The sequence below is a fragment of the Falco naumanni genome, chromosome 9, assembly GCF_017639655.2.
Source record: "Falco naumanni isolate bFalNau1 chromosome 9, bFalNau1.pat, whole genome shotgun sequence".
Taxonomy (NCBI): domain Eukaryota; kingdom Metazoa; phylum Chordata; class Aves; order Falconiformes; family Falconidae; genus Falco; species Falco naumanni.
The window spans coordinates 35,920,409-35,943,894 of record NC_054062.1 but is presented as its reverse complement, the minus strand read 5'-3'; the positions used below and the strand labels follow the sequence as shown (position 1 = coordinate 35,943,894).

General features: G+C 36.7%; 1 protein-coding gene across 3 annotated transcripts in view; it reads right to left on the bottom strand.

Moving 5' to 3' along the window:
* The window catches only part of CTNNA3 (catenin alpha 3), a 509,885-nt gene that overhangs the window by 63,528 nt on the left and 422,871 nt on the right, over positions 1–23,486 (bottom strand). For all 3 annotated transcript variants that reach the window (XM_040606308.1, XM_040606309.1, XM_040606311.1), the window contains one exon: positions 5,907–5,999. In XM_040606308.1, coding sequence (XP_040462242.1) covers positions 5,907–5,999 — 93 coding nt within the window. The remainder of the gene's footprint in view (positions 1–5,906; positions 6,000–23,486) is intronic.

The following is a 23,486-nucleotide window of genomic DNA, read 5'->3' as shown; positions in this document are numbered from 1 at the left end:
AAGTACATTTCTTCAATACAGCAGAGTCAAAAGTGACTCTGGTAAAGTGAGTAAAATGTGTCCACTACCATTTACAAAATGTCCTACTTTTTCTACTGAGTCAGTAATTGTTCAAGTTTGGATAAAGAGGTGAAAGAGCATGGTGGACATTCAGTAATTCATGGCAAAGTGAATATACAGCATGTTCCCTAAAGATGAACTGCATGGGTGTTTGGTACTGACAGTTGGGAGACGCTGAATTTTTTAAGTTTACTACCTGCTGTCACCAGTTATCTTCTCCCAATTTTAAGAATTGTAGCATGCCTGCTCAAGTCCAGCATTCTTTGAACAAGTTCAGAAAAGCCTAATTTGTGCTGCAAAGTCAGTTCCTGTGTATTCTTAGATACCATATAATTGGATAAAGAGGTACAGGTATTGGAAGATAATAGAACAAAATCTTTGATACTGTTCTTGCATCAGCCTTCACCAAAAAGGTTGACCAAGATGAGATAATTTTGTCATATTATTCTAATTTCTCTGTCCCAGAGTAGTAGGCCTATACATGAAGAAGCAACATGTCATAAATCTGGGCTTCACAAGGGTTTTGTCACTGGTTCTCATGTCAGCCTCATAAATAATCTAGGGAAATATGATCTAGATGTAATTGCCATTGGGTGCATGTGATACTGCTTAGAAAACTGCTCACAGAATACTTATAAAAACACATCCCAAATTGGAGGGATCCATCAGGTGAAATTCTGAAAGGATGTGCCCTGACCCTGGCATTATTCAGTATTTTCACTAATGGCATGGGTGACAGAACCAGGAGTACACATCACATGTCTGCAGTGTAAGAGGCCTGGTTTTCGATTCAAAGCAATCTTCAGAAACTTGAGAACTGATCTAAAAAAATAACAGAACGTATTTCAGCTGAAACAAGTACAATATTTTTCACCTAAGAAAAATCACCAATATACACATGGAACCGAGACAAAAACAGTTATCAGTGGTTCTGTGGGTGGGGATTTGTAGCTGATCAAAATGTACATTTGGCAAAAAGGTAAACCTCACACAGAACTCCTTCTCAAGTATGCATACAGAAGAAAACCTTGTAAACCTTACAGCAGTGCTGGTTGACACCACAGCTGGCATAATGCATTTTACAATATAAATAGTGTGGGTGCAAAATTAAATAAGTAATTACCCAGCTGAAGAGCATCCAAAAGAGAGAAAAAGACGCAGAGAAACCACTACCTTAAAAGCTAAACGAAGCATTCTGGAGTTATTTCATCTGGAGTTTAGAAAGCACAGAGGACATAGAACAAGGATCTACAATTACAAAAAAAATTATACATAAAGAAAGGAAATCTCATATCTTCTGTGTGCACTGTGGGTAAGACTAGTACTAATATGCTCAATTGCAATGTGTGAGGTATAAAGAAAAAACTTTCCAATAAGCAATCAATTCCAGTAATGAGCTAAATAGACACAGCAATGCAATTGCTCTTATACATATTTGATGTCAGGAAGAAGTATATTTATTCTACCTTGGGAAAAATGGCTTGATTAGTCGACTACTTGAGGTTCTTTCCAGTCCTAAATTGTAATAGTATATAATATTATACTGCTACAACTGCGAGTCCTCCATTAACATCATCTCTTCCCTTTACTGATATTTGAGGTAACTTAAGATCAGCAAGGAAATTTAGTGCTTTTGACAGACCATGACTCCCGACAGAGAATCTATTCCCATGTATTAAGTGTCAAAATTACTATTCATAAAACATACTCAAATTTACAGTAGTTAATTTGCATTATGCTTGAATTCTTAGCATCAGGATTGCAAGCCTCTGTGTGTTAAAACTTACAAAATATTCTAGACTTGGCTTTTTTATTAACAATATAGTACACACTTCTTATTAACGTACAGCAGCATTTTTTTAAATGTAGACACTTAGATGTAAAGTATTTGTTAGTTGTGTAAGAATAGCTAATCCATTTGGTAGCAAATCAACTTCCTTCCTAAGTATTTTTTAATGTGAGCATCAATAGGTGTTCTCAGTGTTTGCTTCTATGTCTAGTCTCTCTTCTTATAGAGTTTGGCAAGACATTTATATGGCCTCTTTTAAAGGCTAAATATATTTTTAGACATATTAATGATTGCTGTATTTAAGATGCAATACAAATAAAACAGTAAAATAATTCAGCCTGGATTCACAATAATACATGCAGAGTCAATTCCTCATCAGCCATGAATTGTTGTGTGAACATAGTATGCAACAAATCTGAATGAAAGAAGATCTGATCTCAGGTATTTTTTTCTATGTATTTACAAAACTGTCTCCTGAACTCTGAGGAAAAAAATGTGGATGGGTGGCTGCCTGAAAGCATTTCTGCTCTTGTCATCTCTAAGAGATAAAACATTTTGCCCCTTCTTCAATATGAACATCTAACCTGTAGCAGTAACTCTGATATTAAGCTAAGTTTTTCTCTTCCCTAATTTAGTAACTTTAAATACTTAAAATAAACTTCCTCCTGTCATCAAAATGTACACTGTCTTCCAAGTATGAAAATTAACTGGGCAAATTCTTACTTGACCTTCTCTTCAATGCAAAATTATATGATAGTAAGCTACTACATTCCTCACTAGAAATATACTGATCACGATGGCATAAATTTCCTCAAGTAAAATTATTGTGTTACAAGCTTACAGAGTAACTACACAAATTAGACACAACAACTAGAGGAAGATCTAACTTTGAGCTGAGAAAAACTGTGCTAGCCCATGGATCCTCAAGCAGTACTTGTTTTTATAGTAGCTAAGGATTCAGTCCTAAGGATTTTCTTCAAGGATAAAAACCTGCCCTACAAATAATAATCAGTATTGCTATCCAGTTTAATTACACAGAGAGATCACAGCATGTTGCCCAAGTTAACCTGCATCCCACAGTGTGAGCCAGTGCCATAAGCACTATCATATTCTTCTTAAGAGATATGGAATTATCTGAGGGAAAGATCAATTAACTAACGTTTCCAAGATTACCTATATACTTGCAGTCAGGAACATAAATGCAAGGTCAAATCTCAGACCTGCTATCTCACCACTAATCTATACTCTCTTCATAGAGAGAAAGATTCTGAAGAAGTTATAATTAATAATATATGAATTCTTCCTACATAAGGAAAGTTACATTTGCTAGTTAAGATGCAGCCTTTGTTACAGGTGGCATATGCACGTCACATCTGGTTTTACACGCTTTATACGTTGTGATAAAAAGAGAAAGAAAAAAAGATGCTTTCATAGGTACTAGTTCCCTGTTGGAGCAGTGAGAGATGTGACACGGGAGAAAATACAACACTCTTGACAAAGCAAGAAGAATCAAGAGTACTGTTACACAGAACTGGTAGTGAGAGAGACATATATAAATAAAATTGAATTACTGTAGCTGAAATGCTCAAGAGGAAGAACTCAAGGAGGAAAAAAGGTTACTCTACGATCTTGACATATCGCTTCTGGAACAGTCGTTCTTGGTGTTACCACTGCATGCAAAAGCCTCACAATAACAGAAATATGCTGCAGAAGAGAAACCAAAACAATCCTTGCTTAAATCTTAAGATCTATCTTCCCTATACAGATTCTTCATATTGCTAAACAGATGTAGGTATAAATCTTCAAATATCAATACTGAATAGCAGTCCAAACAAAGAGGTCTTAAATCATTCTTCACATTTGCTGTAGCAGCAAACAGATTTGTTCAAACATTTCTTTTAAAAAAATACACGAGGGTTTCTGTCAATATGTTGATTTAGTTTGAGAGGGTATGTATCTAGTTTAGTATCAAAGCTGTAATTTTCTATTAATTTGGGGGGTAATGTGTCTGGCATTTATGGCCCTGATAGCACGAACTCAAATCTAAGAAAATTATTCCCCAGTATAGTTATAGAATCAGGCTTTAAGCAATGACTGCTATCTAGATCCTCCCAAAAGGAACATTTACAGTAGCTGTATTATTTGGGGGAGAAATGGAAGAAAAAATAGAAATGTACATCCTATAGTGTTAAAATACTGTTTTTTTGAGATGGATTAACCATAATTTATCTAGAAATAACAGTCCTTTCCACCTCCTCACCAAATTCACCAACAGTGCAGATTATGCATTATGCATGTACTACAAGGAAAAGCATATCCCAGAGATCTCTCTCCACCACAATATCTTACGCTTCTGATTCTTGATAGCCACTCCCTACCTACAACAGTTTTCAACATGTGCTTCTTGCTTAGTCATCTGGAAGTATGTGTTATTTATGGTTTTCTTTTCAAAAAACATTCCATTTAAAGAAGTACTCTGGTTTACTACTCATTCTGGAAGGCCATGTGTGAAAATGTGGTCTTTTAAAGCTTTAGCAGATCTTTTGTTACTACATTGTGATAGTAAACATCTACAAACTACTACTTCTGTTTTCCCAGCAAGAAAAAAAACTTCAACTGCATTCATTATGGGATATTTATGAAAATATGCAAGCACACCGTATGTACCTGTTCCAAAAAGAATCGTAGCATCTTATATTGAGAGCATTTTCAAGGAAAACCTTCCCTTTCTTAATTAATATAGAAATTTTAGCCTGTAATGTGCAGAGAATGTGCTAACATTTACAAAGAGTGATTTAAATTGAAAAGGGCAGCTAGCACATTTTAACTGCCAATTACGCTGATTGAGTAATAAGATTACATGAGGTGATCTTACACATACAGTTGTGAGATTTTTCACATGTTTTAAGAATCAACTGACAGTTAATTAAAAAATAATTGATATGCACACAGGCAACACAAGTGAACATCATTCATTTTGGTTAGTGTTTTTTCACTGGTATTTAGTGTCTTAATAAATAAAATATTTGTGTTTGTTGAATTTAAAAAAAAAAAGTGTTTCCTGAAAAACTGATATGAATTGAAATACCATTTTCTTGACATAATTCTTTTTATATTGAAAAGTTTTGCTTTTTACCAACTAATTCTATCATTTATAATTTCCATTATGGGAACAATACTAGAATCAATCAAGTGTGAGAGATCTGTTATTGCTCTAGGTATGGAGCAAACAAGTAATGAAGTAGACATTTCTGGCCCCGTGGATCTTTCCACCTCAGAAAGCTGTGAACAGGGTTCAGTTTTGCTGAAACATTATCTAAAGTGAAAAAAAAATAAAGACCAATATTTGCTAAGCATTAATTTTTTACTAAGAAATTTTCTGCTATCTGAAAAATGTTCTCAGGCTCTTTAAAATGTTTGAATGTAAACAATACACAAAACCCAGTAATACAGTGAAAGTCCTCAGGTTAAATGATGATACAACAGGAAAATCAGATTCAGAACTTCCAGAAATACAGAAATTGTCAAATACTGTATTAAGTCCTTCGTACTTCCTCATTAATTCACTAGTTAAGCAGTAAACTATAGAACAGGTTCACACATGAACACAGCAGGAAAAGTGTGTAACTCAGGCAGTGCCGTGGCTAAGATTGCAAATGTATCCCTTTCTCTTCTGTGCATAGGAACTTTCTCATGTAGATGTTATTTTTAGTCAATATGCATTGCACACTTCAGTAAGACCCAGATACACAAAATTCCTTATTAACCAAGCTTCTATTAGACCAAGATACATTTAAAAAACTGTAACCTGTTAGAAATTCATTCAGCAAGTGTAAGTATTTTTGTAATTTACATGTTCACAACTTACACTGTATGTTTCTCTTCCAGGTCATACGCATTTCTTCTGTGCCCTCTGCATATTTTGAGAAAACTATTGTGTTGAAAAAATTTTTTAATGATTCACTGCATGAATTTAAGTGGCTTCATAGAAAAAGTAACGAAGTAGCACTTTTCCCCTCATCAAACTGCTTTTAAAATCAACAGGTGTAATACATACCCTGTCAGTTTTCCCTTCGGTCTGAATACTTGTACGACTACGTGCATCATGGTCTTCTTCAAGGTCAGATACATCTTCTAGCTCCTCAGGTGTCTGAGGGAAAAAATGTAGAAAAGGGGTTATTCTCTTTTATGGTTAGTAACTTTGTTATTAATGTCAAACTTATAATTTGGTCTAAGATCATGTCTACAAATACCAGTCCTGTTCTAGCACTGCACTGGTTACTAAATGCAAACTAAAACAAAATAGTGTCAGACAGCTTTGTACGAGTTCAGAATAGCCCTGCTTTAGTTAAAACACTGACTTTTAAAGTTGGTACTTAGGTATTTAAATATTGTGTCATTGCTGCTAGCAAAAGTGCCTTACAAGAAACCTTTAGATGATGAGAACAGATGCCTAGGTTTTTAGAACCAAAAGGTTTTCTACTTTTAAAACAAGTTTTTCTACTACTTCTCCTCATTGTCCAGAAATACTCATATGCTTACCCTCCCACTTTCACATCAGACGCAGCAGAACTAGTAGGCCCTCAAAAGGGCTTAATACTTTGTCAGCGGGAGTAAGAGGCTTCAGAATCCTGGTGATTTTTATTGCTACACTTACATAAAAGAGTGCTCCAAGTCAGCTAAGTGCTCTGGGAGGGAAAGAACACCTCTTTCCAGTTTTGAATGTGTCACTTCTCAATTCTATCAATCAGCCCAAGATCCTACACTACAGGAAAAATTAAGTGGTCCTAATGTGCTACTTGTTATGTGGCATTATCTCATACGCCACTGTCTCTTCCTTCTAGTCATTTAAGTAATACCAGTTTATTACATGAAAATACACATTTGCATTATGGTAATTTGCTATCCTTTTCTACTGTTGTGATGTTTTCTTAGGTGTGTCTGGGTTTTGCCTGTAGGTGGATAGCAAGAAGTTGTTCTTAGAGACATGATATCAACCCATCTTCTCAACAAAGAAAAGTTAATCCCGACAATATTAGGTAAATACATTTACACTTCATTCAGCACATAAGACTTTCACAACACTTAAATTTTTATCCTTCGGTTATATATCTTGGGGGAAAAAAGTAACTTTTATTTTTAGCCTCCTCTCTTAATAGGCTCTCCGAATTCTCTTCTCTCTTTCTCTCCATTGATTCTTTTTTTTTTTCCCCATAAATCCTCAAACATGAGTGATTTGGGCCAGTCTATGACTTAAAGTCTATACTGTATGTACTGTAATGTACCCACAGCTAAAAGAATCTGTTTTGGTAACACAGGTTTTGGGTAATGGTTTTTTCAATCATATGTGAGCAACTCTATCAAAAAACATTGTTTAACATATGACAAGAGCAATTTTCTACACAGTCCAGGTCTTGACATTTATTTCCTCCTTCCCACTTACCAAACAGATTATTTTACAAAAATAGGCTTCATGCTGAAGTTCTGAATTTTATCATAAATAACTTAGCAAAAAAAGCACAATTAACATGGCTGTATGAAGGACACTAAATAAAACATCAAAAGCAAGTTTACTCATATCAACAAAACACTGAACGATGAAACACGCAAAACTTTCATGATTATGAACTATTTTAAAAAATAGTATTGGCTCTGCCAATGCAATAGGGCACTCGGAAAATTTCCCTTTATCAAGTTGATTCACATTTTAAAGAACAAAAAATATATGGAAGCAGACTCAATACATAACCAGTGACAGATCTACTACTGAATGATCTATTACCAGCTTCACATCTAGAGTTCAAATTAGAAGGAAATCCTGACATCCTTAGTATCCCAAAAGCCTGACATGCCAAGAGAAAAATGACAACAGAAGGAGTATCAGATAAACCTACCAAAAGACAGACAGAAAAAAAAACAACCCTTGGTTATTACTTTTACCCAGTTTTCAATCATGCCAAATGTAATTTTTTAAGTCCAGAATTGCTATACCTTCTCATCTTCTTATTTTCACTGTCAAGTTATATATAAACAAGATCTGTTGAGAGTGACACTGTAGGACTCTGTTATTTTATTTCTGGGTCCACAGCATGGTAATGGCACTATATTAAACTGAATAAATCCACCTGCATACATTTGTATCACTTGGGAAAGCACCTCAGTGACCAGAGGGTAGTATATGAACCACTAGACTTCGAGGTCAGTCTTAAAGGTTTAAACAGTACTCCGTTACTTCAAGAGCACCAAGTAAATTTCAGTCACTGAACAAAATAACAATAATTTCTGTAAGATAACACTGTAAGAAATAAAGAACTCAAAGCTGGTGCACAAGCTGGCAGAAATAGAATGCTGGTGGTGAAATATACACCTAGACTTGCTCAAGAAAACAGACAACTTTTGGGGAAAAGATGAGCATAATGCTACGCTGGTAAACCAGGGAAAAGGAACATTTTATTTTCAAGCAAAAACTAACAGCATGAAGAGTAAACTCAGGTTTACTCTTGGAATTAGACACAGTAAGAATTCTACAGTAGCCAAAAGCTGTTACCATGCAAAAGCTGTTTTAAAACCTGCAGTGTGGAAGGAAATTCAGATATAGTTGTGGGTGGATAGCTGTGAAATAAAACTACCACAAACTCGCTTTAATTGAAACCCTTACACACACTTGTATTAGAGGACCAGTAAACAGAAAGTGTATTAAAATGGAGTAATTTTAACTTCTCAGGATTACACTGACCAGGGCCCTCAGGCAGGTAATAGCCTTGATTCATGAGAGGTTTACAGATAAAAGAAATCACTTTCTTTTCAAAGCTACACAATACTTCTTTACTACACAAAGAAATCTATTGCAATTCTTATGTGTGTTTTAAACATTAGTTATAATTCCTCCGCCACCCCCCAACCCCCCCCCCCCCAATGATCATAAAATTGGATTCATAGTAGCAGGGCACTATTTCTTCCTGGGTGAACACATACTTGGAAACGTTTACCAATACCACATTTCCAATATAGTTTTTTTTCTTCTATAAAACATGGGATACACTATTTTGTGACAGGGCAGAATAGTTAATGATTTTGAGACAGTCACATTATTAGTAAGTGAAATTTAGGTCATATCAGCAAGAGCTTTATACCATTACCACCTCACAAAAAATTGCATATACTTACAAAAAAAGATTATTTTAGCAGCCATTGAGAGGTTTTGGTAGAACTGTATTGATACTATTTTTCTGTAAAGTAGAACTACACGAGTATTACCAGCCTACATGTAGAAACCATAGAGAGCAAAGAGCACAGGAAAATGACCCTAGTGTAAGACATCTCTAAATGACAGTCTCAGGTAAGATTTCCATAGATGAAAGCATTGATCTACTAATCTGATACAGCACTTTCAAAACTGCAAGTTGTAGAATAGGTATCTCTTTTCAGGTGCACTGGCACAGGGATTCACTCTCCAGTTTTTATCTCGTGCAGAACCAGTCAGAGACTAAGTACAAGCAGGCTCATTTCTGAGCTCCTCTTGGCCCAAACGTCAGAATTTTAGTTTCTTTGGTTTTGTTTTAATAATGCAGATGCTCTTTTCAGGTTAGTAAAGTTTATTTGTGGCCGGGATGACAAGCTTCTCTCAGAAAGCCCACCTTCCTAGCCGGAAGAGTTATACTCTCATTGAGCTCTTTCTCCAGCATCCAGGTCTGCCAGATTTTGAACTACTAGTACTACAGAATTCAGAAAAAAACCCCTATCACTATTAAAGACTAAATACAAAGTTTCAAGCAGAAAGAAGCTCTTCATTTATCAAACCTTAAATTGCAAACCATAAACCAGAGTAATTTTCAGACACAAAGCATCAAAAATTGAGAAAAAAACACCCCACCATAATAATGAGAACAACGGTAGTAGTAATGGTTTTCTCTCCTTGGAAGCTGTTTTATGTAATTCAGTGCCAGATTTGTGATTTCTCACACTGCTTTCATAATCCACTATTTATTTAATACCTGAGACACACATGTTTATATTAACATTCCATGTGAAGACATGGATATTCCATATTGGAAAAACTGAATATAATGCAACTCTCTACTGGTTTTGAATTCTACACTCACTTTGAATGCTAAGGTTAAGAAAATGTTATTGCATGGTTGAACTGGTATGGACTACCAGGGCTTGTAACACAAAATAGGGTGCTATCATCCATGAACAGAAATGTTGCTCAGGAACACTAGCAGAGTTTGAGGACTGGAATAAGAATAGAAGGGATTTGAAAGTATTGTTTAAGGTTTAGTATTTAGGGCTCTGACATAAACTGTACACACCTCTGACATAAACTGGAGTGTCAGCAACCACAAGCTGACAGAAGAGGAAGAGGGTTGGGTATACACAGTCAGTGACAGGATGAATACAAGACATAAATGGCAAATCCACTATTAACACATACAAAGTACGGAATTTCCAGTAGGAGGAATATTGAGGTAAAACAAAGTCCTGTGCAAGATTCCGTCCATCTGCAACCTACAAACTCATGCGTGAAGCACCATGGTAAAAAGAGTTTGGAAATAAATTTAAATAGGAAAATTTAGAAGAAAGTGTCCAGTAGCCATAGGAGCAGAACTCTTGAGTAGCCTCGCATAGGGGTGCAGGAAGAGGGGAGAAATCAGCTACAAGATGAAGCCAGAGCAGCCTACAAACAAGGTTATTTAAGAGCTGGCTGCAAACATGGAGGTGTGAGATGAGACAGGACACCTGCCTCAGCCTCCTGGCCCATGATTTTGAGAGAGGTGTCAGTAGTTTTGTGGAAAGCCTTTGCTGACCCCAACTAAAATGCATTCAAGTATGTCCTTATACATTTAAGACTATAATTACATTACTACTGCTGCTATGCTACACAAGTAGTGTGTATTCCTTTCCACATTTCAATACTTGTAATAAACCTGCATTCTTGATGCTTTTGCTCAGGAAGATTCAGGCTGAGGACTCAAAATCTTATTTATAGCAAAGTCTAGTATTAATGAAATTTACACCTTCCTGGTATTCAACCTCAAGCCACAACAGCAAGTCATTACACACACACGTGTGTGTACACACGTGTGATTTCAGGCTATGAATTAGCTTTTCATCTATGAAATAAACACTGATGACAAACCTTATTCTTTGCTTTTCTACTAGGATTTTAAAGTGAATAATTAAAACCAAGGCCTGGCCTTAGTCTTTAAATCTCTGCCAGTCTGTCGAAACTGGGTGCAAATGTGCTATTTGGCTTATTTGCTTTTTAATCCAAGCTTTGTGAAACAATGTGTTTGACTAGGTTTCACAGCATTTTCTCCAACACAAAGTTTTTCATGCAAACCCTCCTCAAAAGTGATTATCCAAACAACTGTAGCCAGGTAATTAATTTTTAAAGGTCACATACAACCATGAAACCATCAATCCTGCAAATAAAGGGTCTCAGCTGCTAAAAAATAATGCTGAGCCAAGTCTAAAATTTCAAGATATACAACGTAAATGAACAAAGAGGCATCATGATGTGAAAGAAGGAAGCTATCTCTTCTTATCTTACATTCAATTAAATGCTGACCCTTAAACTGTCATTATATGCTCTTATGCTTTATTTTATCTTGGTTTCAACATCCTCATCCTCTGTCAGTCATTCTTTTTCACAAATGACTACTAAAATGCAGTGCAGGCTAACACCTTAACAAGAGCTAAGTTGATGAGTGATATCTTCATTATACCACTGCAAATACAGAGTTATTTGTGATATGTAAATAGCACAGCAGCAACAGAAATGCTTGTATGCACTCTAGGAGGATCAGAATTTGTCTATTATGTTCATCACTGAGAACAGAATGGTTTTAAAGAGATTCTTTCTCTAGTCTGGACATTTGACTAATGACCATATTTCAAAAATTTCATTGTGTCAAGCAGCATGTCATTCAGCGTAACAAACTATGGTAAATGTCTTACCAGTCGGCCCTCTGCAAATATTTAGCTAGTGTCTGATATTTTTGTGCATTAGTCACAATACAACCGTTATCCTACACTTAATCCTGCCAGATGACAGTCTGCCAGAGAAATTTTGATGCACTAGAGGGAGAACAAGAAATAGCAAGCATTATTTCTTTCCCCTGACTAATTTAGTAAGAACTTCATATAATTGCTGCTATCTGTTCACTAAAAGCACTTTTTAATTTTTTTGCTGAAACCAATTATTTTGAGTGTTACTTTAAAAACAACAAAACCCCACATTATAAAACGTAAATTGAAGTCCTATGTTCTTAATCTGTCAATATTGTGACATCTCAATGCTATGGCAAATACCATCCACCCTATTTATCATTAAAAATGTTCATATGCGTATTCTTGAAATCTATTCTTGGCACTTCCTGTAAAATGAGATCTTTTGCATAGCACATTATTTGGAATATTATAAATACAAAGCTAACAAATGATTAATTAAACCACAGATTGGAACTCTTGTCTTAGACAGCAGTATTGTCACCAACTGCTGGCAAGGAATTTGTCATCAAGTGATAGTAAAATCACTATCCTGCCATAGCCTCTACACATTACAGATAGTACATTTTCAAATACAGGTGATAAAACTCCTCTTGCTATTAACAGAGAAAACTGTGCAAAAGATTATTTATTTAAGCTGTAATTTCAGGTGAAATTAGTGGTGAGAACATAAACTTCAATAAAGACCAATCAGTTTGTTCAATGGTAAGAATAAGTTATGACCTTCAACACTGAAAGATTAAAGAATTTTCAATAAGAAAAAAATATTACATTACATGGTAAAGAGTTGAGGTTTTTAAAATAATAAATGACACGAACTCACATTACGGGGCAAAAGTTACCTTATTACTCCTAGATGCTAGGAGGTTTTGCTTGCTTATTTAACAATAACCCAACTTACAACATTCTGCTCCAGGAAATTAAGACAAAATTAATCACCATTAAAAACACCTAGATAGATCAATAGCCTGTCTCCATGTCACAACTCCTGTGTTTTCAGTTCTCACGGAACATACATTAAGATAACGGTCTTCTCAATAAACGGCCTGGGAGACAGGAAGGATGTGAGCAGAGGAAATGTAACTGAAAAGCTTAAAGTGAAATTTTTAAGGACTGCCTTCAGGAAGTATTTTTAAAGTAAAAACTGTGAAGTTGTCACAGCGGAGTAAGTTGTCACAGAGTTTTAGCACCTATTTTCTATCCTAAGTTACAACTCTCTTGCTGAAAACCTGTATTACAGCCCTATTTTCATTCCTTCTTCCTTGAAGTTTGGGTGTACCTCTTGAAGCACTGATGGCACTTTGTAGGTGTGCCACTCTTTCATAATACCTAGAACAATTCTAGGAGTTTTACTCCTGAAAATACTGACCTAGTTATGCTGTGTAAGAGCACTGAACACATGTTTAAATCTAAAATGTTGGGGGAAGCTTGAAAGTTGCCTGAGAATCCAAACTAGTAATGGTACTGTAACCAAAAGGGTCAATAGATACAAGGTTAAGTTAAATTTTATAGACAAAGTGGCAGTTTTCATGGAACAAAACAGCGTAATCAGAAAAGAAGCTAAGATTTCAGTAGTACAAATTATTCATTTGTACTCATACTGAGGACACACTTGGGAACCTGAAAGCTTATTTACTTTTTCCCAATTATTTCATTTCAAGGAAGCACTTTTTTGGTATGATATCTTAAAAAATAATTTTAAATCCCAAATAGGAACAACAGAAAATACAATCAAACGTAGATATTAGAATCATACACCTCTGTTGTAACTGAAGTCCCTGTCTTCACTCCATTAAAAACATGACAACTGATACAGACCTCCACACAAAGTGTGTCCTTTGCTTATGCTCATTAAGTAGGAAACCACAACATGGCTTAGAAGATTCCATTTTAAACTCAGAAAATTAATAATTCAAAAGAACAGAACAGCAGTTTTCAATACAAGTGATTTGGTTCTGCTAATCTAAAATGTATTCTGTTTCCTCTCCTAGGTTGACATACATTTGCTCCATCTAGTGGGAAGCTAATCAATACATTTCATTTACAATGAAAATACTTTAGTTGTTTGAAAATAGACAGGGAAAAGCCAGCTGAGCCACTGTTCTCACTTGTGCCACTAATACTTATAAAGTAAATTATATATGGCCTACCAATTTTATAGTCGTGTTTGAAATACAAGACTATTTCTACACATTACTCCAACATTTGAAAATGAAAAGAGAATAGAATTTCTTTTCTCTATCACATCTGTATGCATTTAAAGTAGTCTAAATAGCCAGTACTGTAGGACTGGTTAACTCCAAAGGCAACCAAACAGATGCTTTGCATTTTGGCTTCAAAAATTCTTAATGGTTCCATTTTCAAAAAATGGACAGAAGAACAAACTGGGAAAGTACAGGTTGTTCAGCCTCTCTTCAGTCCCCAAGAAAATCATGGACTGGCTCCTCTTGGAACACGCTTCCAGGCGTATGAAGGACATAGTCCTATGAACAGTCAGCATGAATCTCTCAAGGGTAATTCATGCCTCACCAACCTGACTACGTTCTCCCACATTTCTTAATGAGGCAAGAACAGCGGCTACCATTTAGAAAGGCTCTTCACACGATCTCCCAGTTTCTGTAACCAATGTGGGACATGAGACTTTGGATCGTTGAACAACTAGATGGATAAAAACTGGTCAGATGATCAGGCTCAGAGGGCAACAGTTCATGGGTTGTACTGTGCCTGGTGGCTGGGAACAAGAGAAGCACCACAGAAGTCTATCCCAAGACAAGTTCTGCATGGTATCTTTACCAAGTTTCTGGAGGAGACGATGCAGTGCACATGCAGCGAGTTTACAGATGACATCAGATACGGGGACTGGTTGATACACCTAAGGGCAGGGCTGCTATCCAGAGGGATTTATGCACACTGTATAAGAATCGTCTGACAGAAATCTTAAAAAATTCACCAAAGATAAATGTAAAGTCTTTCAGCTAAGAAGGGAGAACCTCTTGCTACAAACAGAACAAGGTGGGACTGCCTGGCCAGAAAGCCAATCAGCTGAAAAGGACCTGGAGCTCTCAGCACACAGCAAGGTGGGCAGGAGCCTGCTGCCTGCCCTGGCAGCAAGGGACACCAACAGGTTGATTAACTGCAGTGAGTTCAGCAGAAGACCATCAAAACAGCTGGTGGCTGGAACACTTGTTTTACAAGGAGAGGCTGAGGGAACTGGGCTGGTTCTGCTTAGAGAGGAGGTGGCTTCAGGGCATCTAACAGCAGCCTGCCAAAACCTAGGGGGGAGATCATCAAGCTGGAGTCAGACTCCACAGAGCAGTACATGGTGAGAGGATGAAAGGTAACAGGTTTAAGTTGGAACAAGACAGGTTCAGCCTGAGTGTAAGGAAAACCTTTTTCCCCATGAGGACAGCACAGCAGTGAAACAGGCTGCCCAGAGAGGTTGTGTAGACTCCATCCTGAGATGTTTCCAAGACACAGCTGGATAACACCCTCTGCATGGGACTGGGGAGTCCGATGGAAGGCCAGGAAAAAAAAAACCAAACAGAAGAAATTACTACAATGAAGATATACTTAGCTAGATCTAGTCACAGGTTCCAGATACTTTCAATAAAAACCTTTGTTTCCTTCCTCATCTTTCATACTTGGTTTTTTTTTTTGGTTTGGTTTGGGTTTTTTTGGTTGCTTTGTTTGTTTGTTTGTTTGTTTTTGTTGTTTTTTAAAAAAAAACATTTGGCTTGTATTTTAATCTTATCTCATGGTGAACTCTCCACGATGCTTCCTTGTGATAGAGATTGGTGAAGTGTGCTAAGATAAATCCACTTCTGTGAACAAGAGATTTGAAATTGTGCTTTGAAAACATGTGACACAGCCTGCCTTCCTGCAGAAACTCCCTTTCCTCCCTAGAAGAGTCCATTTTTTGTGGAGAAGGAGACTATATCCCAAAGTCTCACTCCCAAAGCAGAAACAAAATAGTTGTTTCAAGGCAGACTGTCATATGAAATGCAGACAAGAAAACTGAAACTGCTTTTGAATAACATCAATATGTCAAAGGTAAAAAAGGTGCGGTGAATACCTCAAAGACTGACTGTTGTAAAAAGACATTTCAGTACCCAGAAAGGAGAAGAAACAAGGGACAAAATAGACAATTCATAATTCCGTAAGAAATGTAGGTTTATCAGATGAATATAGCCTGAGGAATGGTAGCCCCTGCATCAAAGATTCTTCTTTAACATGCCAAATCCATCTGCTTCTGTTAAATGAATTATGCTGAATGATCATACTAAAAAAAAATATAAATTTCCTTGGGTACATGAATACGTCCCTTAGCAAAAGATTGCCAGTCCTAACTGCATTTTTCAAACTGGAGCAGATGAAACTATTATCTACAACCTCAAGATTTTCTCATGTCTCTCCAGTATCAACTCACCCTCTCTACTGTCTGACTTGCAAGTAAAATATACCATCTTAAAAAAAGGTAAACAGCATAAGCCTGCCAATCAAAAACTTGTGCATTGTTGTAAAAATACATAATCTAATGCACAGCCCACTACCGAATGCACAGGTACCACTACTGTCATTCCTTCCACACATTCCCACCTATGACTTATTGTTGAAATGTAAACTTCTCAGTTTTAGCAATGTTCCTCCCAGACACTAAGACAGTGAAAATAAAACTACCCTAGCCATGAATCCTACATCCCTTGCTTTCCTTCCTGCTTTCAATTATCAAGAGGCTTCTGATGCCCAGAACGTACCTCCACACACATTTAGTCATTCAGTAACCAATAACCGCTGAACTGAGTGATCTGTGCCAATTGATGTGGAACTAAATAACCCATTAAGCACACCATTGTGCAAACCAGCCTTCATGCAACAAACCAGTAATTTGATTCTGCTTTAAGAGGCCGATAGCCTTTATTAATAAATAGGCTCCCCTTAAGTGAAGTAGAACTAAACACACACACACACAACCACCCCTCAAAGAACATTATTATTTCAGATCTTGTTTCTGAACAATTTATTACATGATTTTTTTATAAACTTTATAGATGCTAAAGCCAATCATACAACAGCAGCTTTTCAGTTATATGTACAGTGTTACTAATGAATTTACCAGCCTATGGAAAATTCTTGGTTTTGCACGTGAAATGTTTTCTTTAATTTGAGGTTTCATGACAAAGTTATGTGAAACAAGTCAGCAAGGAATATTCCCCTCTAACCCATCAAATGGGAAATTTATCCAGTTCAGTATTTTCCCTTTGCTTATTTTGTCACAATATGCATCTCTAACAGCCTCTGCTGGTCAGTGAAATGGGACATATTCAGCATAACTGTGATTTATGAACACAGATTCCCATAGATAAAAATGACACAAAGGCAGACAGAAGAGCCTTAATATCTATGAAAATTTAACAGAATCTTACTTTAAAAATTCAGTTTTCCTAATGTCTAAACTGAATCTTCCCCCATGCAATCACAGCTTATTCCCTTTGTATCCATTATGAACATGTAACACAGATTTTCTCCTTTCTTGTGCAAAAACATTTTATATAATTTAAAATGGCTATCCTATCTTTCCCTTCTTTCTCCCCTTTTGTTGCTCTATTTGCTAGACTAATTAACCTGTTTGTTGTTTTTCTCATAGGTCACATTTTCTAGTACTGTGATTATTCTAGCTGCAACACATCAGAGTACATTTGCTTAAACAACTAGGGAATTTAGGAGGTGCTCACTTCTCATCCTGGGACCATAAAGCTTCACTTATCCTTTTTTTTAACTAAGGTACATAAAAAGCACAGTAACTGCAGCCAATTGTAACTCAATAAATCTCGCTTGGTTGCATGGGGTGAAATTGGTCTTTGAGAAGTCTCCGCTATTATCTGACTTGAACAATCAGTGAACAGTAACAACTAATGAATCTAAATACATAGTAACCATTCCCAGCCTAAATGCAATCAGAACTGCTGGAACTGATCAGCAATATTTTTATCCCATGGCAATGGATTTAAGAAAAGGAGGGGGTGGGTGGGTGGGGGAAGTCTTTCTTACTAGAACAGAATGGAATACAAAGATATTTTTTTTCATTAAAAGAAAAAAAAAAGCCTTTGATAAACACTTTTTAGAAAAGTATTAATGAAATTAATTTGGTTTGTCATTGGTGTTGCCTACCAATAATTTTAAGGTTTTGTGGAAACTGCTCAGGCACATGAATAATTTCAGTAAAACCCTTTCACAGTCAGTTAAGTATTAGAACTAGATCAGGTTTCCAATCTCCTGGAAAAGTTTAATTTTGGCAATGAGAACAAACTTCCCTGACAAACTAAAGCAGCTTTGGGCATTATAGCATGTAATTGATGTGACAGCCAAAGTATCTCAATACAGGAAGGCTTTGTAAGGCACACGAATTCCAACTACAAGTTACATGTGCATGTGCGTGACTGCATCGACTTCACTGAGGTCTTTCATTCTAAGTTACTAGTCCCCAAAAACTGTGGGGAAAATAGGACCCTGGATAGTATGTCCTCTTGTCTCCACAAACCAGAGCTGTGGGTCAGCAAGGATGAAGCTATACTCCTTTCATGAATAAACTAAGCATGTCAAAGTCTAACTCTCCAACATGAATAGTAGTTTGTTCATTTGCATTAACCTGCAACTCACAGAATGTAAGGCAGAAGAACAACAGAGGTCTGTCCTGTGAACTGGGTGAACCTGTATTTTAAACAGTGTACGATACGAAGCAGAGCTTATGTTTCTGTATGAAGTATGGCAAAAGCCATACACAGAACAGCCTCTTCGTAAGTGCTCATCCTTACACAGGAAGAATACCCAATGTGCTTTAATGACACCTGCTGCTAAAAGAAAAGATAACCTGAAAGGAAACAACCAGAGTTAACAGCAAGCATAGATTTATCAAGAATAAACCATGGCAAAACAATCAAACTTACTTCTTTGATGGGCTAATTCCCCTTTGTGGATAAAGAAGTAGAAGGTTTTGTATGCTTTCACATTATCTTCCTTTTAAGTAAGCTAACGAAATAAGTTCTAGATGAACCAATGATAGTGTTTGTACATAATTGGTTAAAAAAATTTACTCCAAAATAGTTACCAAATTTTTCTGTCAAAATGACAGGATTTATTGAGTAGAATTCAACAGGCATCTGCACTAAGCCCAGTATTTTCATTAAAAAAACCTTTGTACAATGGAATAGAGTGGCCTCGCTAAATCTCTAGGTGGTACTGCATTCTGGATAGAGACTGAGTCGTAAAGCCAGTATTATAATGTAACATAATCTTGACAAACTGACTGAGAAAGAGAGGAAGATAGCACATTAGGAACAAATGCAAAGTACTGAATTTAGGCAGGAAAGATCAACTGTACAGATAAGAGATGGGAACAAAGTGGCTAAGCAGGAGCTCTACAGAAAAGCATTAAGAACTATAGTGGATCACAGGCTGAACTGGAAGCAGTAATGTCACATTCTTGAAAATAAAGGCAACCAGATCGTTATTAAGTATCTGCAGGATCACAGTCAGCAAGCTGTATGAAATAGGCCTTCTACTCAACTCAGAGTTAAGGCTTCCATTGGGAGTACTGTAGTGTTGGGCATTGCACCTCCACAAGGATGTAAACCAGCAGAAGAAAATGGTCACAAGAAGCAAGAGCATGATGTGAAAAGAAGCTCTTTAAATATACTAGAATCAAGAAGTTGGAAACGGACTGTTCTCCACATCCTTGATGGACCAGACAAGAAGTGCTGTAAGCTGCCATGAAGGAGACATGTGGGGTGGATTTTAGGAAGAACCATAGAATAAATCATAGAATCATTTAGGTTGGAAAAGAACTTTAAGATCATCAAGTCCAACTGTTAACCCAGCATGCCAAGTAGATCAATAAACCATGTCCCTGAGCACTGCATCTATGTGTTTTTTAAACATCTCCAGGGATGATGACTCCGCCACCTCCCTGGGCAGCCTGTTCCAATGCTTGACTACCCTTTCAGTGAAAAAATTTTTCCTAATATCCAATTTAAACCTCCCCTGGTACAACCTGAGGCCCTTTCTAAAGGTGATGAAAGAGTGGAATTGATTGCTTGAAGACACCAGGGATTTTCCAGCTGTGGAGGTTTCTAAGAACAGGTCAGACAAATGAATATTGGGAATTATTAGAAATTAATCCTGGTCTGAAAGGAAACTACTGAAAAGAGTACCACTGTGCTTGAACTACTGGACATGAAGGAAAAGGAAGCAAATATTATACAAGACTCAAGCTTGTAAACACTGCTACCAACCATTTATTTTTTTTTGAAAGCAGATACCTTGTCATGCACAGATTACACTACAGAATGCCTGCTGTTAGAGTACATGAGTCTTTATGAGAATGATAAATTTAAATACAAATTGATATATATAGGAATGACACCTTGATAGCATAAATTCTGAGAAACAGAAAAAAACAACAGCCATTGAAGTTATCTTCAGTTATGCAGTGCACTACTGTTAATTTGTTGTAGGAGTTACTACTGCTTGAAAGTTTATAATGGGACTTGCAATACCTAATGTAATGTAAAAACAAACTCGCACAGTTGAATAGAAACCAATAATCTAACTCATCAACTTGGTTTAAACTTTTGTTTTCTATTATGGAAATACTAACATATTAGTATGCATATACATGCAGGCAGTATGGATATTAAGGTGTACTTATTTAATGCAGTGCAACAAGATTTACTATTATTACTAGGATACCATGAAAAAACACCCCTACTTGCTAAACATACACTAGGGATGATATAATGACACATTATTCAGATGTAGTGCATTAAGTTTGCAGAAAACTTGAACAGCACCATCTACTAACTTTTAAGTGCTTGTTTCTAAAACATTTACAGTTTTTTACTGTTGTATTTTAATATAGATAGAGCAACATATGAAACAGAGAAGGGAATGAAATCAGGTGTGAACACCCACATGAGTCTGAGAGACTTTAAGATTTAAAAAGGAGAGGAAGCTAACTTTCACAAGGAAGAAATCCAATTTCAAATGGAGTGAAAAGGGTAGAAGAGAACTTCAAAAGAGTTAGAAGACAGGAAATAACTAGTCATGAATGGTCAATGAACTGTGTCATACCATGGGACCACACGAATACCAGATACAGGCGGAGTGAGATGGGTAAATAAGGTCTGCTGCTCACAGTGGTGGAATGTTCTTTATCTAGTTCCTCTTTTTTAATGTTTTATCGACAAAGTCTTAATTTTCTGTCCTACAAAGTAATAAGAATCAGACCTGCAAGCAGAGCAACTGCCAGAGTTTACTGATTTTAACATTGCTGCTAAATTTCTATAAGCAGATCATGTAGCCCATAACAACTACATGTATCAGTTCACAATGGCCCACTATTCAGTGATGTGCTCCACCAGAGCTTAAAAATACATTAAATTCCCTTGAAATTCCAATTTTCTTTCATGGTATTTCCAGTAAAATACATACTTTTTTTCCCAAGCAATTAGTTAACATTCTATGTAATAGTACAGAAAAAAATACCACCTAATAGCTTCCTTGGAAAACAATATATTTTGCTTAGACTTTCTGGAACAAGTAGCAGAATAAAACAGAACAGAATATTTTCAGCTGGAAGGGACCTACAACGGCCAACTAGTCCAACTGCCTGATCACTTCAGGGGTGACCAAAAGTTGAAACATGTCATTAGGGGCATTGTCCAAATGTCTCTTAAAGACTGACAGGTTTGGGGCATCGACCACCTCTCTAGGAAGCCTGTTCCAGTGTTTGACCACCCTCTTGGTAAAGAAATGCTTCCCAGTGTCTGGTCTAAACCCAGCACTGCCAAGTCCACCACTACTAAACCATGTCACTAAGCACCACATCTCTGTGGTTTTTAAACACTTCCAGGGATGGTGATTCCACCATCTCCCTGGGCAGCCTGTTCCAGTGCTTGACCACCCTTTCAGTGAAGAAATTTTTCCTAATATCCAATCTAAACCTCCCCTGGCACAACTGAAGGCCATTTAATCTTGTCCTGTTGCTAGTTATCTGGGAGAAGAGAAAGAGACCAACCCCCACCTGCCTAAAACCTCCTCTCAGGTAGCTGTAGAGAGCAATAAGGTCCCCCCTGAGCCTCCTCTTCTCCAGGCTAAACAACCCCAGTTCCCTCAGTTGCTCCTTATAAGACTTGGTGCTCCAGACCCTTCACCAGCTTTGTTGCCCTTCTCTGGATATGTTCCAGCACCCCTACATCCCTCCTGAAGTGAGGAGCCCAAAATAGAATACAGGATTTGAGGTGTGGCCTCACCAGTGCCGAGTGCAGGGGGACCTGCTTTTAACCTCTGAAGCCTTTAGCAAGGTCACTTGGCCCAGAAGAGAATGAAAACTACTAATCATGAAGATGACAGTATTTTCACAAAATGCCAGCTGTTTTAAACTGTATTCCTAGCCAGTGGATCCTGTTCTGGTCTGTCCAGCACTTCCTTTATCTTGCATGGGAAGACATGGCAGAGTGGCGATTTCAACTCTGGAAATGAGACTGAAGTGGACTAAATTCATGGTGCCACCTGTTTTTTGTCTAGCTCAGATGACTTCCCCGGTCTGTATAAACTACTAAGTACACAGACTGAGGTAGACTTCAGGGCATGTGAACATGGGTCTATGGGCCTTAAACTTTGTATTTAAACATCCATCTTCTAATCCACATCCATATGCCAAGGCAGCTTTCAGCATGTATGCCTCTGCTTCTAACAAGATGTTTTGGACTGTATTACACAACTTCTATACACAGTCTACCATCTTTAAATTTCATACTTGATTATAATATTTATTTTAGTATCCAAAAAAAAATCAGAATTCATGCACTAGTTACATTTTTTTCTAAATAGACTAGCACCCTGTGGGAATTCAGTTTTCATGCTTTAGAACAGATTCTTGTACTACTTTGATATCAGGCATGAGAAGTAAATCTGCATAGAAACATGAGACAAACTGTAAGGTAACGAGAGAGAAAAGAGAAAAGGAATAAAAAAAAAAAGGAGGATGGGAAAAAAATGAAGAGAATACAAATAAACAATACTACGTGAGGTGGGACAATGCATAGTTACATCTGTGTCGCAGCATCAGGATTTTTAAAGAATACTATCCTATGTCTTCACTGCAAGCTACTCATGTTAGTTGTTGAATGGTCCCTGATATGAATTTCAATTGTTCTTTCATTTTTTCTTTGTGGAGCATGGTATTTTTTGGCAATTAGTAATGCTCTCATCTTTTCTTTTTTTTTTTTTTTTTTTTCCTAGGCAGCAGATAAATCTCTGAGCTCACCAACATACCCACGAATAAACAAAAAAGGAGCAGAAACGTATCACAGCCTAAAATCCAATTATACCAGGTAAAAACTCCCTGCCAAACCTCTGAGCTATCTGGCAATCCTACAGACTGTGTAAGGACGAATCATTCCATCTCTAAATATCCATGCTGCAGGTAATACTTGCTACAGCATTTTATGGAATAAAAAATATCAGGAGAAAATTAAGCTTTTTATTGATGAACTAAACACAACCTAAAATTTCATGTGGATTTAACTGTAACAGCTGAGAAACATGCAATAATTTTATAGGGAGAAAA